This window comes from Lontra canadensis, unplaced genomic scaffold (genome assembly GCF_010015895.1).
Source record: "Lontra canadensis isolate GAN:19392208 unplaced genomic scaffold, GSC_riverotter_1.0 scaffold26, whole genome shotgun sequence".
Lineage (NCBI taxonomy): Eukaryota > Metazoa > Chordata > Mammalia > Carnivora > Mustelidae > Lontra > Lontra canadensis.
The window spans coordinates 18,380,966-18,396,284 of record NW_022631020.1 but is presented as its reverse complement, the minus strand read 5'-3'; the positions used below and the strand labels follow the sequence as shown (position 1 = coordinate 18,396,284).

The 15,319-nt window shown below is 43.0% G+C and overlaps 1 protein-coding gene across 2 annotated transcripts in view; it reads left to right on the top strand.

Moving 5' to 3' along the window:
• Positions 1-11,655, top strand: part of SLAIN1 (SLAIN motif family member 1) — a 57,803-nt gene extending 46,148 nt beyond the window's left edge. For both annotated transcript variants that reach the window (XM_032864187.1, XM_032864188.1), the window contains 3 exons: positions 4,744-4,899; positions 9,347-9,632; positions 11,272-11,655. In XM_032864187.1, coding sequence (XP_032720078.1) covers positions 4,744-4,899; positions 9,347-9,632; positions 11,272-11,347 — 518 coding nt within the window. In that variant the 3' untranslated portion in view covers positions 11,348-11,655. The remainder of the gene's footprint in view (positions 1-4,743; positions 4,900-9,346; positions 9,633-11,271) is intronic.
• Positions 11,656-15,319: the final 3,664 nt, after the last annotated feature.

Sequence of the window (15,319 nt, the reverse complement as noted above, 5' to 3'; positions counted from 1 at the left end):
GGTATCCTCAAACAGCCCAGCCGTCCCGCAGATGCTGGCTCTGCATCTTGATCAGTGTTGCCAGTGGATCGTTGTCTTACCTTAGAAAAGTGGCTTTACCTTACACCAAACACCATGGTGAAAAGGATTAGGTTTCCTTGGAACTGTGCTATGATGGTTCCTGTTAGGAAAGCAGAGACCTATCACCGCTTAGTGTCCTGACTGGTAGTTTTATTTTTCCTTAAAGCTCTGGTCTCCACATACAGAGAAAAATGGACTACAGTGGCAGTCGTCTGGACTGGACTTGTGCCACCTAGCGGTAAGAGCACAGGCTCAGGAGTCCAGTCCCATTCTACCACAGACACCTTTTAAAGGTTTCTCAGGTCTTTGAACTTTGATTTCTTTGGCTACAAATGTGGCCAAATAATACCTCTTCTTAGAAAACTTAGGTATAATTTCACATCAAACCACCTGGTGTGTATTCTTCCAGCCTAAGGAAGAAACAAAATAATTACTCTTCTTTTGGAGTATAAGTACTGAAGAAAGGGAGAAAGGTTGCCACCCACCCACTTTTCAAAGAAAATAGGACTCACTGGGGCGCCTGGGTGGCTCAGTCAGTTAAGGGTCCAACTTTTGATTTCATCTCAGGTCGTTATCTCAGGTCATGAGACTGAGCCCCACATTGTGCCCTGTGCTGGGTGTGGAGCCAGCTTGGAATTCTCTCCCTCTCCCTCTGTCCTTCCTCCCCGCACATATGTGTGTGTGTGTGTGTGTGTGTGTGTGAGAGAGAGAGAGAGAGAGCGAGAGAGAGAGGGAGAGAGACTCAGCTGAGCCTTCATCTGTTACCACAGAATATCATTTGAGCAAAATTGTGAAATAAGAATGATAACTTGGAAACTATCAAATATTTTGCTAAATCACCACAGTAGTATGGATAGCAGAGAATGATTGTTCAATCATTGATTCATTTAAAAATAATTAAAAAGAAACCAGAAATGCATGTTTATATTTATTGCTTCCATAGCTCCTACACTACCTAGATTCAGAAGGGAGGGCTCTTAAAAAGTTACTGGAGTATTTATAGGGGTAAGGAATTAAAAGGAGCATATTTGGAATCATTTGCCAGATGTGAAAAATGACTAAATCTTGTAGGATCTTTACTCAACGTAAAGGGAGTTGATTGGGCAGGGATTGTCGGTGGCGTGATGTAAGCACCGTTGGCTCGAGGCCCTCCCTTGCACCCTTGTATTGATTGGGAGGCCAGATTGGATTGGTGGGTAACTGAGTACCTCCCTTCCCAAAGATTCTTCAGTCTCTTTTCCTAGAGCGGTAAGTCCTGGTGCCACTTCAATATGAGAAAACTCATTCGGATTCTTGCCTGGGTCTACTCTTTCAGCTTCCTGCTGCGCCGCAGTACTTGAGGGTAAATTGCGGATTTCTTGCGAAGATAGAAATAGAGTGTTATTTTTGATTCCTTGAATATTAAAGTATATATGATCATTAACATGTTCCAAATTGCTTGACAGGAAAGGGTACTTCATTTCCAGATGGTCCCTGACACAGCTTGGAGGTCACAGCTAAACTCCCAGAGGAGTCATGTTCTAAATATTTACACTTGGAAGCCTTTGTTTTTAAGAGCGTATTTCACGTTTAAAGCTTTGTGAAACTGACTTGATGCTCACATGAAGAATAAAGATTGGTTTTGAAAGCCAGATGCATCTGGATGAACAGATTAGAAACCTAACCACCACATCTAATAAGTGAACCTTGATTGATCATGGTTTAGGGGGAGAAGCTTAAGAAAGACTTTCTTGATGTTTGGAAAATTTTGTGTATGGATTATTAAAAACTGTTGTTAATTTGTTTATATTCATGACAGTATTGTGATTCTACAGAATTTTCTTAGGCGCTTCCTAAGATTTCAAAGTACCTGAGTACTTTCAGATTTAAAATTTCAAAGAAAAGAGTTGCAGTTAAGGAATGTCATAGTTAGGGACTAATTTATTAAAGTTCAGAATATCAGGAAGAAAATGTATCCTGTGTGCTTCATGGAAGTCATGGCATCATATTAAAATTGAGGGAGAGGGTCACATGTCAAGATGTCTGCAGCTCTTGTGTGGTTTAACAACCACAGACAAGTGTGTGTTTATATATGGAGATGAATTAATTATGGCAGAATGAAAACAACTAGTATATCTAGGTGGAAAACTGACAGATGTTTATGATCCTACTTTTCAGCTAGATATATGGAAACTTTTATGGTAAATAGTTTGGAAACTTAGAATTACAGAAACACAATTCATATTCTAAATAATGGCATATAATTCTTTCCCAGTGCCTTCCTTCAGCTTAAATATATGTAGTCAAAGTAATTTAGTCCTGCACTGAGAGAGGCCCACCTTTCATGCCAGTTATCGTGACAGTCAGAACATCTAAGCGTTGACTCTAAGATTTATCCATTCTCTCTCCTTTCTCCAGCATACACACAAATAACATTTGCAGAATGTATTAAATGCCTCCTGCCTGGGGTTAGCAACTTTAGCAAGAATTTGGGAATATGAGGCCTGTGGTTGTTAAAAGCAGGCCTCAAGGAGATAATGAGGAAAATGGTGGAGAAATCTAACAGTCACTGGCAGTGTCTGAGCATAAGTACTCTAGACGTATGCACAGGGAGTAAGGACATGGTGTGGGGATGGTAGATCCCTCAGCTCGGGGCTGTATAGAAGTTAGTGAGGTCGATATAATTCTTTCTGGTCTCCTATCTTAGTCCTCTCTACAGTTTCTTATTATACTTTTTCATGTTTATGATGTAAGTATCCTTACTGTATTTGCTTAATTTTCTGTCTTTTCCCTAGACTGTCCCAAGGAGGCAAAAGTTGCTGAATAGGGCTAGAGAGGATGGGTATAAGTGATGTAGAATGAGTAGCGCAAATGGGTTTGGTTTTGTCCTTGGACGCGCTTCGGATGAATGTTCAACTACATCATTCGTTTTCTGATTTAGCTTGAAAGAAAGTGATCACAAACCTGAATGTCCTGACGAGTGTCTCTTTGTGCTTCGGGGCCTATACCAATAAAAATGAAACACCGAGGCGAGTGGGGCATGTGTGAAAAGCACGAGATATTCCAGTGGTTGGTGGTCCTCCAAAGTTCAAAATGTTTGAGTTTCAGAATATTATTTTCAATATTTGTTCCATTTGGGAGAAAAAAGTTAACGTTAAATTTATTTTAGGTTTTCTTTTTGGGATCGATAATGGAAAAAAAGATTATGAAACTCTGGTGTAGATTATAAAACTCAGAGTCAGGGACTGTACGTGTCGTACACTGCCCATACCCCCAACAGCTACCATGCCTGGCACAGAGTATGTACACAGTGAATTCTGGTGCCCATTATTCATTCGCTCCCTCCACAAAGTGGGAAGCGTGGCCAAGTGGAGGGACCAGCACGTCACAGGTGCTGGAGAGTGTGGAACATTTGGGAACTTGGCTCATCCACTGGGAGGCAAGTAGGCTGAGGGATGGGAGTAGCAGGAGATAAGGCTGGGGAAGGAGGACAGGAGCCCATACCTTGAAGGGTCTCACGTTGGCCATGCTTAGGGGCTTTCAGATGAAGGTGGGAGAGTAATCGGAAGGTTTTAAGTGGGTGCCCGGGTGTGTGCGTATGCTCTAGGAAGAGAGCAGGCTGTGTGGAAGATGGGTAGGAGGTACAGGACAGGGTGCTTGGAGACCAAGCAAGAGGGTTTCATGACAATGTGGCTGGTAAATAGTGAGGTCCGAACCAGATGTAGTGGAACATTCATTAACTGTTATGCAGAACTGACAGGACTTGGGGGTGAGGGTATAGAAGGGGGGCGATTTGGAGGAGATGGCCCCAGTTTCTGGATTAGAGGACTTGCTTGCTTGCTGGTCAGGGCAGCCCCAGGTCCGAGTAATTGTGGAAGGAGCTGTGTGTGAAGGGGAGGAAGGAATGAATCCAGTTTCGTACTTGAACGGGGAGGAGGGGGGCTTGGCTTGGTGTTCAAATAGATGCTTTGCTTTCTGAGCTTGGGTGAGTGACCCGGTACCTGTACTTTAGTTTGGGGTCCCTGTGTCTTTCCCGGTTGCAGTCCTGCATTGAATTCCCAGCTCAGCAGCCCTGAGGTCTGTGGGCGGCTCTCTGCTGCCCCTTTGTGGCAGAACGTGTACTCAGCAAGGAGAATGACTGGAAGCGGTCTCTGGTTCAGGTCTCAGGAGGTTTAGAGGCGGACTCCTAGTTAAAACTTTACAGAACTTAATGGGGTCATAGTGATGTGATGAGTGGGTATCTCAAAACACATTGGGTAGAATTTTAATCATTCTTCCCATTTTGATATGCTAGCAAAAGGTAAAGTAAGTGCCGGTTTTGACTCTTCCAGGTTTTTTTTTTTTTGTTAATTAATATGTAACAATTTCTAACTAAGTGGCTGTAAGAGGATTCTCTAACCTCCCTTTGATACTATTTTATCCACTTACTGTATAGAAACAAATAGCTAATTGATTAGCTAATCCCTACTTCTTTTTATGGAACACTTTTTTTTTTTTTTTAAACGGTATATTTGGTAGAACCTTCCTGGAGCTACTGAGTGTGTTCGTACAGAAGGTTAATTCCATGGTAGCTTGTTACAGTTCATAACACACGTGACAATTTTTATCTGTTAAATATGAGCATATATCATTTATGTTTACTTTTGAAAGCTCCTACTTTAATTGGCATAAGCTTTATGATTTTTAACTGAAATTCTTTTCTAGACAAGCTCCGGAGAAGTATGCCTAATCTAGCTCGGATGCCAAGTACAACCGCTGTCACCAGTAATGCCATCTCTCCAGTCACCGTGAGAAATAGTCAGAGTTTTGACTCGAGCTTGCATGGAGCTGGGAACGGGATTTCGAGAATACAGTCTTGCAGTGAGTATGACGATTTGTAATTTTTTTTTTGTAAGTTTCATTTGTAACACAATTAGAAAAATATCTTACTATTCCATTTTTTTCTTTTGAGGACATAGCAGGAAATTTTTCTCCTTTTATTTTTTAACTTCACATAATTTAGTATTTTCATTAGTGCATATGTTAATAAGTTAATAATTAGTAAATTATATTTAATCTTCACTATCCAAGGATAGCAGAAGAAGTACTACCGGATGATTCATTTGTTCACTCATTGTCTAAACAAAGATAACCTCTGTTTTCCTCGCAGGTCTGCCTCTTTCTAGCTCTGTCTGCTCGATGCCTTTCCTCTGAAGAAAGCACACTTGTTCAGTCTTGCTGTTACTTTGGTCTTGTTGTTCACCAGTCCAGAGCTTTGTTCCACCCAAAATGAAGCTCTGTTTTAGCGTGTAGAGTAGTATTTATCGGCTCCCCTTCAGCTCACTACAGTCTGTCATTCATTCTCTGTATGCTATACCCAGCAGTGAGCAGTGCAGTGAGCGTGAAATCTCAGATGCACGTGTTTTTATTTTCTGTGGGCATGTGGTGGTTCAGGTGTCCCCCTCCCATTCCGACTCATGCTGTTTATGTGGGTAGTTGGGATTAAGTCTGAGAATGACCCCTGGCAGGCAGACTGAGGCTCACAGTCCCAATAATGATGTGGGCCAAATACAGGAGGCATGAAGAGTGTGTTCAGATTGGCCGACCAAGAGTCATCAGCCAGATGTCTAAATCGGCACCCAGAGTGACTTGAAGCCCTCCTCCCTGAGTCCAGTTTTGGGGCTCAAGTGGTATTTTGCCCCATGGGACCGTTTTTCATTTCAAAGTGGGAACATTTACTGAGCGGGAGGAATGGTGCTAACTGGTTTTTATCTGTTGTCTTACTTAGTTCTGCCAGTAACCCTATGAGGTGGTTTTTGTCCTAGCTCCCATTTTGCAAAGGGAGAGAAAACAACAGTAAAAGCTGTGCAGGTGAAGGAATAGAGCTAGAAACTGTTCTGATTACCCCAGAGTTTATGCCTTAAACATATTCTGACTCCGGTGTGCTGTTCTTTCCCTTTCTTTATGCAGTCTTTGCTGTTTACTTTTATCCTGCAGCACAAACACCACACACCCTTTGAAAAGCCTCCATTGATGATCTCAATAGATTTCCCCATAAAGTTCCAAAACAGATCTAGGATGGATTTGATTTTTGGTGCTCCCCTTTTTCGGTGTGTCCTATTTCACAGTCTTTGTATTTATCGTCCACACTAGCTCATTGGCTCCTTCTGGGCTTGGGCCCTAGCTTAGCTGATATTCTGTGCCCTGTACCTGGCACCTTGCCTGGTATTTGACGAGTTTGCTGGGAGGGTTTGAATGCATGAGTAAGTGAATGCCCTACGGCTGTCTTAGGCCTTGATCTGTTAATACTGGAATTAATGACTTGTGTCAAGACACAGAAGACAACTTACAGAATTTGCTAAGGGTGGCTGGGTGGAGGGAGAGCTGCGACTTTACTGTGAGGCAGCTGGGGAAGCCGGCCAGACAGAGCTTGATGAAATTTAACTGAGGTGAGCACACAGCTCTCTAGTTGAGTGCAGGAGTCAATAGGATTAGCGTAGAATGGGAAAACAGTCGTGACAGTAGCAAATGTGGTAATGATTAGGAATTTTTGTTAACTCCGACTCCATGTGGGTTAATATAGCATGATTTGAGTGCCAGAACAATGTATATGGATGTCCACAACAGAAAGTGGCCAGTTTTGACTGACACGCTCAGAAACTAATGGGGATCTGTCAGAAGGACATAGAAAATGCCTTGAAGTGCCCAGGGACCAAATCTGTGACAGTCGAGGCCACAGAAAAAAATAATGCAAAAAGATTCTAACCAGTAGAGTAAATAATTACAGGTCCATATTTAATGGACAAACTATATAAATGGAGAAGGGGAAATTTTTCTTTACAGAATTCCAATTCATCAATGTAAAAAAAAAAAAAGAAAAACCAATGTTTGAAAATCAAGCAGTATAACGAGAGAAGAAAAACCCTTCAGAGCACTGCTGTGTAAGAGAAGGTCAGTCATACACTTCTGTCAAATCTCAGGATTCTCTTTTCATTTACTTTTATTCGTAAGTGTTCATGTGATTATTATGTATACATTCTGGGTTTATATCTAACGATTCCTAGTTCTGGGCCATTTTACTTTCTGGGAAACACAAAGGTAAGATAATGTTGAAAAGGCAATGTGATACAGAAGGAAGGCCACTGGATTTGCAGTAAAAAAAAAAAAAATCTGAGTTTGGGTCTTAATTATAAGATCTTGAATAAGTTATATGTTCTTCTGATTCTTGTTTTCTTATTTGTACAATTGGGATTTTGTCTTAACTCGCATTGTTTTTTCTACTTCCTCTTAAAATACTCGATTAGTTATCTTGAATAGTTATTGGTTTTGTATATAGGAGTATTTATAGGATGCTTTTCCTGAGTAACTTGTATAATTTCATTTCAAATGATATGGATTGGGGTCACTGAAACCATAGATAAATTTTAGAATTGGAATCTTCGTAATATTCTTCTAACTCACTACCCTGGGACCCCTTTTCATTTTGATCTTCTTCCGTGTCTCCCACCAAAGTGTTTGTAGCTTCTTGGTGGAAGTTTTCTGCCTCATAGTTAAATTTATTCGTAGGTATCTGATTTTTTAAATATTTTTATAGGCACTGTTCTTTTAAAGTTTAGTTTCCGCTTTGCTGGTATTTAGAAATAGTTTTTCTTTTTGTATTTTGATACTGTATTTAGAGACTTCGCTAATAACTTCATTTATCCTGATGGTTATAGAATTTGGAATATACCTTACCTAGTGAGTGGGTATGAACACTGAAACCTATTCAAGAATGTTGCCCAGACCCCACACTGAAATAACCCAGCCTTTCGTCATCAGCCGAGCAAACTGTGACATTCAATGTAATGTCATATAATGCAGAGTAGTGCCGACAACATGGCTAAATCTCAGAAACATGATGCGGAGTGAAAGAAGCCAGAGAACGTACTGTGTAATTCCATTTCTATGAAGTTCAGAGTAGGAGTAACCAATCTGTGGTGACAGAGTGAGAATAACTGTCGCCATTATGGGGACAGTGAGTGGGAGAGGGGTAAGAGCCTTCTGGGCTGCAGGTAAGGCTCTGTCTTTGACTGGTGGTTCCACAATGTGTTCACTTTGAAAATCGAGTGCTAGACTTAAGATTTATGTACTTTATGTATATTAAGTTTTTTAAAAGCGACTAAGCCAAATTCACATTGGTGTTTTAAATCTAGGCTTTTTCATCCTGAGTAGTTTAGGCTTACTGAGCAATTAAGTGTGGAGTGCCCATATATCCCTATCTGTCCTTTCCTTCCCTGGATTCCCCTGTGAACCTCTCCCGTTAGTTATGTTGCATTAGTTACTTGGTACATTTGTTACACCTGACTAGCCAATGTATCGAAATATTCATGGTTAAAAGCTACCTAATTAAGGAATTGTAGAATTGGTTGGAAAAGAACTTAGAGATTATCTGTCCACTGACAGAAGTTTTACAGTGTCAAGAAAAATTGCTGGGATCCAAACTACCCCGGAATCTTGTGTGGACCTTAGTCCGTGTTGAGTTTTGATGGCCGTACATGAGCGTCAGCATTCCTGTGTATGGACTTCACCTGACAGACACTTAAGCAAAACTGTTTTTTTAAGGAAATAATTCAAGAGACATTAAATAAAACAAGGGACATATCTTTTTGTCTTTCTCCCTTCCTATTTTATGGTTAAGTTCAAAATCCGTTAAACTACTTTAGAAAATGTTGGGTGTGTAAGTATATTGACGTAGTTTTTACGCATTCTTACCCAGAGAGCTGTTGTTCTCAAGGTAATAATAGTGCTGGTTGGGTGGTTACTAAGTGACAGGCATCACTCAAAGGCTTCATGTGGATTAACTCATTTACTCTTCTCACCAACCCTAGGACATCGGTCAATGCCTTGACGAAAATATTTAACCTGTAATAAGTTGTTCGAAACCTACTGATGTCACCTCTGTCTTCCCGTCGTCACAGTATTAATTGTCCCCTCATTTTATTTTCATGAAACCATCCCCAGAGCAACCATCAACATCCTGATGTCTTCCCATCAAGCATGGAAGAAACTGTCCTGTGAGAACTCAGGGCTGCTTCCATTCATTAAAGGGAAGGAAACTGTTGTTAGATGGGGCTTCTAGATAGAGTTAGGTGCTCAGAAATGTTGCTAATGGACAGGACAGGTGACGTGTCAAGAATTAGAATTTTCTAGTACGCTCTACTGTCTGGAACCCACATTTCATTTCTGTGTGTTCCCTTTCAGACTCTACTGGCTTTGAATGGGGGGTACATTTCCTGAGTTGGGTAGCCGTATAAGTTTTCTCTCTCGCCCCTGTCCTCTTCCTTTCTAGTTCCCTCCCCAGGACAGCTCCAGCACAGAATCCACAGCGTGGGACATTTCCCAGTGTCTGTGCGGCAGCCGCTGAAAGCCACGGCCTACGTGAGCCCCACCGTGCAGGGCGGCGGCGGCAGCACGCCTCTGTCCAACGGCCTCCAGCTGTACTCCAGCTCCGGCATCCCCACACCAAACAAAGCTGCCCCAGCCGGGAGCGTGGGCCGCAGCGCCCTGCCCAGACCTTCACTGGCAATAAACGGGAGCAACCTGCCTCGAAGCAAAATTGCACAGCCTGTTAGAAGGTACGAACCTTTGTCTGCTCCACAGCCGCTTTTGCAGTTTGAAATTGGAAACTGCAGGAACCATCCTCCCTTTTGGGGTCTTCGGCACGCTGCCCTGCATGACCCGACCTCTGACCCTCCTTCCTCTGGAAAGTGCTGGGGTGGGGGGTGTCCCTTCCTCCCTCCTCACTTCACTCCTGATGCGCCACCTTCGCTTTAATTCTCCAGGTAAGCTCCGTATCTGGGGCTTCCATGTATTTTTCTTCCCCCCCAGTAATTCACAGGGCCTTTCCCTTCCTTCAGGACTTCGCTCAGATGACCCCTCTGTCCACAAGTCCAAGTCCAAGTCTACCCCCTCCTCCTCCCCCTTTTTCCCCATAACATTGATCACCGTCTGAGGGACTACAGATTCTCCTGACTTTCTAGTTTATGGTCTGACTGTCCTCTCTAGAAATGTAAGCTTCATGGGGACGGGGGAGGGGGTGGTCATGAATATAAAACCCCAAGGCTAAGGACTGTGCCTAGCACAGGATAGAATTGTAAATATTTGTCAAAATAGTAATCTTTCATCAAAATAGACAAATGCGTTAGGCAGGCATATGCACTCATACCCTGTCCCCAGCCTGGCCGGGGATGGCGCCTTGGTGATCCGGAGCTGGGCCTTTGTTAGCTTATGCTGGTAAGGTGAGTGTGGTCCAGCTGGAACTTTCCTTCTTTAAAATTTCGGATTAGTTGGCAAGGCACATATCAGACAAGCTCATGGTCACGATATGCCCTTCTTGAGCTGGAGATCTTAAAGTGTTTTATGTCAATGAGAATGGCACGTCAGGGATAGTTTTGGAAGAGCAGAACATGGAGGCAGTGACTGCAGACGGCTCCTGACCAGGAACGAGGCTGTGGACGTGGGGGGGGCGGTGAGGGATGGGTCACGGTACGGTATGAAAAGGGGTGTTGCATGAGCAGGCAGTTTTCCCTTCTTTCTGTGTTAATATGTGTAATTATTTTCTGATTAGAATAGGTGCTCAGATAAACAAATTCAGAAACTATTAAAAGTAAACAAAAGTGAGTGAACGCCTAATCCCGTTACTCACATGGAAAGCATTTTGTTGCATGTTTAGTACATTCTGGCGTATTCTCCCCCTGTAAATGCAGATGGTGTTACCTTCGTGACAGACTAGAATCACATTTGACGGGTGTAGGTTGCTTGCTGTGACCCTCCATTGGTCCTTGAATAGGTCTCCAAGCTAAGCTCGTCTCATGGTGGTCAGTGCCAGGCTGTAGGAGAGGACGTTCTCCCAGATTTAGGCCAACACTGGCTATTATTCTTTGCCAGTATGCTAGGCACATCTTTATTTGTAAGGCTGCAGATTACTTCATGTGAATTTGCTGTTTACATTCAAGGAAGTACCCATTTGTCTTTAGACAGAGTGTATCTTTCTCTTTCTGGTTTGAAAATACCCTTTGTCCACGAAGGATATGTTGCAGTTCACATGTAACAACACCCACGGCAGCGAATGTGCTGAGAATGGCGTTTCCAGCCGCCGAGCATGTGCTCGGTCCAGTGCACGGCTCCCAGCACGCGCTGGAACGTGCCAGCAGCTGCTGGCCGAGTGCCGGGACTCCTGGGAGTGTATTCACGGGTCCCTTTCCATCCCTGCAGCTTCCTTCAGCCTCCAAAGCCTCTGTCTTCGCTCAGCGCTCTGAGGGATGGGAGCTGGAGAGACGGTTGCTACTGATGCGGTTCGACGTGCCCCTGGAGCACGGGAAAGGAGTGGAAATGAGGGTCGAGTTACCTAGCTGGCTAGGTAACCGTGAACGTCGGGATATTCTTTCCCATCTGCATTTTAACATATTGACTGCATTGTTTTTCAACGGACCAAGCGCCAGAGACTAATGATTGCACTTAAATATTTGCCTGAGAGAATACCGCACCGGTCTGGGAGCCGTGGTCGTGGTATTGTGACACTTAGATCTAGGGGGTTTTTGTAGAACTGCTATGTACCTGAACACTTTTCGAGGGGATTGAGATGTATCAATAATACTTTCTTTGAGTTTGTTAAAGTAACTTGTTCAGTTTACTTACATGTTCTAAACATCTTCCCATTACATGTTCGGTATTTTAATACATTGCATATTTACAACTAGGTTCTATAATTTATGCTTCGAAGTTTACTTTTTTATAGTTTACAGGAATTTTATTTTTTGTGCCTATTTCTTTTTACACCTATGTGAACCACTATGGAACAACTTAAATTTTGTGCCATAAAAATATTTTTGTGGTAAGGTACTATTTTTTTAGCTCTAGGGATAGATCAGCAAAAATCCACCATACAATTTGAAAGACCTAATTTTATGTTGAATGAGCACAACCTGAGCTGAAGCATCGCAAGGAAGTAGCCAGTTAGAGGCCCTTGTCGTTTTCTTTGTTAATTTATTGTCATACATGGGTTTCCGATTTATAAAGGCATCACGGGCTCATTGCACTTAATACCTGCAGTGTTTGCTACTGTGCCACGATTGATTTTCACTACTTTATTACAGAGGATGAGAAACTGTAATGTTTTATTAACAATGCTTCTGGAAATGGATGCATTTTAAAGCAAATAAATCTTTTTGATAGACCTTTTACAAAACCCATTTGCACTAATGAATGCTTTCTTATGGTATATGACTTAATATTTGTTACTGTGTACACTGCTCTTTTGGAATGTTCAGAAATAAAGACTATTTCAGCAATATCAGGTCACGCACGGCTGTGCAGCATGAGCAGTAAAAACACCATCTCTGTGTTTCACTATCGTTGTGAGAGCAGGTATTGCTGCTTTGTTCTTAGGCGGACCATCTATAGCTGACACGTTTGTGAAAACTGTTTCTCCAGAATGCTCCTGGTAAGAATGGGAGGTTTTGGTTTTGCAGTGAGGTGTAGGTCCCTTTTAGAAAGGCCGTCAACTCAGGTAGCCTCTTGCCCAGAAATACTTGCCGATGAACACCGTCCGTGATGAACATTTCGTGGGGGTTCGATTTGAAGTATCGTCCCAGTATCAGCATATCAGACTCTGTTACTCTGTTACGTCTGATGTATGTTACAGGAAAACTTTTCACCTGAAGGTACTATGGAAAGGTTAGGCAAAGGTTTTAATGTTAAATAAACATTAAATCCCATCCAGAACGGCTTTAGTTAACTTGCCGAGGAAATGAAATCTGAGCTAGAGGAGGTGTGAGATACTGAGGAGGAAGGAATATTTTTTGAGCACCACTTTAGTGAGAACTGTTCTAGAGATTTCGCATACATTCGTCTATTCCAAGCCACCTGCTGCTCTCCCCATTTACAAAATAAACACACTGAGTCCAAGGTAGCATGTAAACCTTATACAGACGTTTCGCTAGTCGTAAAGCTGACTTAGGAATCCAGGTTTAGCGGATCTCAGAACTCTGTTTTCCCCACTGCTGTGCTCTCCCCCTATGAGCACATGTAGTTAGTACTATTTTTTAAAAAATGGGTTTCTATACTGCTAAGGCCTAAATATCATTTTCAGTTTAAATCATTTCTATGCAAAAAAGTCTGTTCAGCTCTTGGGATGATAAAGAGCTCCGTGCTTTGGATCTCACATTCTAGTTGGCCGGAGACACAGTAAACGATCAAGTGAGTCAATCTCAGTGTAGATCCCTACTGCTCCGGAAGAGAACAAAAGGCGCTCAAAGTAAGGCGGCGGGGGGGGTGGTCTTTAAAGCAAGAGAAAACTCGAGACCCGGACAGCTCACACTATTAAATGTCACCTGCCTAGATCTCATTAAGGACTTGACCCTTGCAGACTTGGGAGATGGAGAGTTAGTCCTAAAGTTACTTCACAGAATCTTCCCCTGGAGTTCTCCAGAACACCAGCAGCCTCTTGTATCAGCATCTCATGGGAACTTACTAGAAATGGAGATTTCCCACCCCCCAGGCTTACTGGGACCGCCCTCCTGATCCGAAGAACTTCCTCCAGAACCACCCCTGCAAAGGCTTAGGATGGGGCAGGCCCGGTGAGCTGGAGGAGCAGCAGAAAGGCCGACACGGCTGCATGCAGATGGGCAGAGGACAGTAGCAGAGAGGTAAGGGCACTGTGGGCCGCGGTGCAGTTTCATGGCCCTCTGCAAGGGGAGCCGCGCCGTTCTGAGCATCAGAGCTCATGATTTGACTTAGGTTTAAATAGATCACCCTGGCATTTGGGGGAGAATAGACTAGAAGATGGCAAATGTAGATTAAACTGTTTCAGTAATCCAGGCAAGAGAGGCAGAATTGGACCAGAAGGATCGCAAGGAGGGTAGTCGAAGTGGCCAGCTTTGGGTATATGTGAAAAGTGGAGCCGTCGGGACTCCACTTTTGGATGGAGTGGACTGGATCTACTCTGTTCACAAGTGGAAACAAGCCCTTTGGGCTGGCAAGCAGAAGGGTGGAGACAGGGAGGGCTGGGACTGTGGCCAACATCAGCAAAGCAAGTCTAGATGGAGAAGAGGACTAAGGACTGGGAGCTGGGCATGAGGGCACTTCTAGCTTACATGACTTCCTGGTTCCTGTGGCTTGGCCTCAGGCAGGGAAAGACCTCTGAGAGCTTCGTATATGGAGGGGAATCAGAGATGGTGTTGGGTTAATAGAATTGAGCAGAACTTAATCTGTACTAGTTGTCACCATGTAACCAGTTACCACAAAGCTTGGCAGTCTCACACAAGCTCTCACAGTTGCTGTGGGGCTGGAGTCTGGCCACAGCCCAGGCGAGTCCTCGGGCGTAGGGTCGCGCCCCAGACTGGCCTGGGAAAGAATCTGCTTCCATGCTTACAGGCAGGATTCATCTCCTGTGTGCGTCGCTGAGCAGAGGCCACCCTCTGTTTCTTCTTCAGGGCCCTGTCCTGGGACAGCTCCCAGCACTGTGGCTGGCTTCTTCCCAATGCCCAAGTGAGAAGCTGCAGGAGAGTGAACCAGAAATGCGGAAGGTAGTCTCCCCCAGCTTAATCTTAGAAGCAATATCCCATCACTTGGCCATATTCTGTTCGTGGGAAGCAAGTCACTAGGTCCAGTCCTCCTTCAGGGTGAGGGTTTTTTGTTTTTTTTTTCCTTCCACCTGTATTTTTATTATTTATGTGGTGACCTAGTTGTTCTAATAACACTGAAAACTCCATCCTTACCCCAGTTTTTCTGTCCTAGAGCAAAGGCCTTTGTGTGTATGTGTCGATTTCAACTGTCTGTTCTTGCAGAATCCCAGAACCGTACTTTTTTTAAACACTGTAGCCTTCTAGTAAGTTTTGCCAAACAGCAAAGCTATCTTGCTCTCATGTTTTCCCTTAGGAGTGTCTTGGTTATTCCTGTCCCTTTAGCTTGTTCAAAAATACACATGGACTTGCAGTCAGTGACATTTCAGAAAAATATCCTGTTGGAATTTTGATTAGAATTGCATAGAACTTAATCAGTTTGGGGGAAATGGATTTACAATATTGAGTCTTATAATCCATGAACTTGATCTAGGTCTTTTATTGATTGAAGAATTCTTTCATCTCTCAGTTGTTCCAAGTGCTTCATGGAGCACTTTTGTACTCTTTGCCAGATTAATTTCTAGGTATTTGACATTTTTATGCTATTGTGAGGGATATTTTTAAAAATTTCATTTCCAGCATTTTCTTGAATGTTTTATTCAACCTTAAATTTATGTCAGCTATATATAATTTATTGTTAG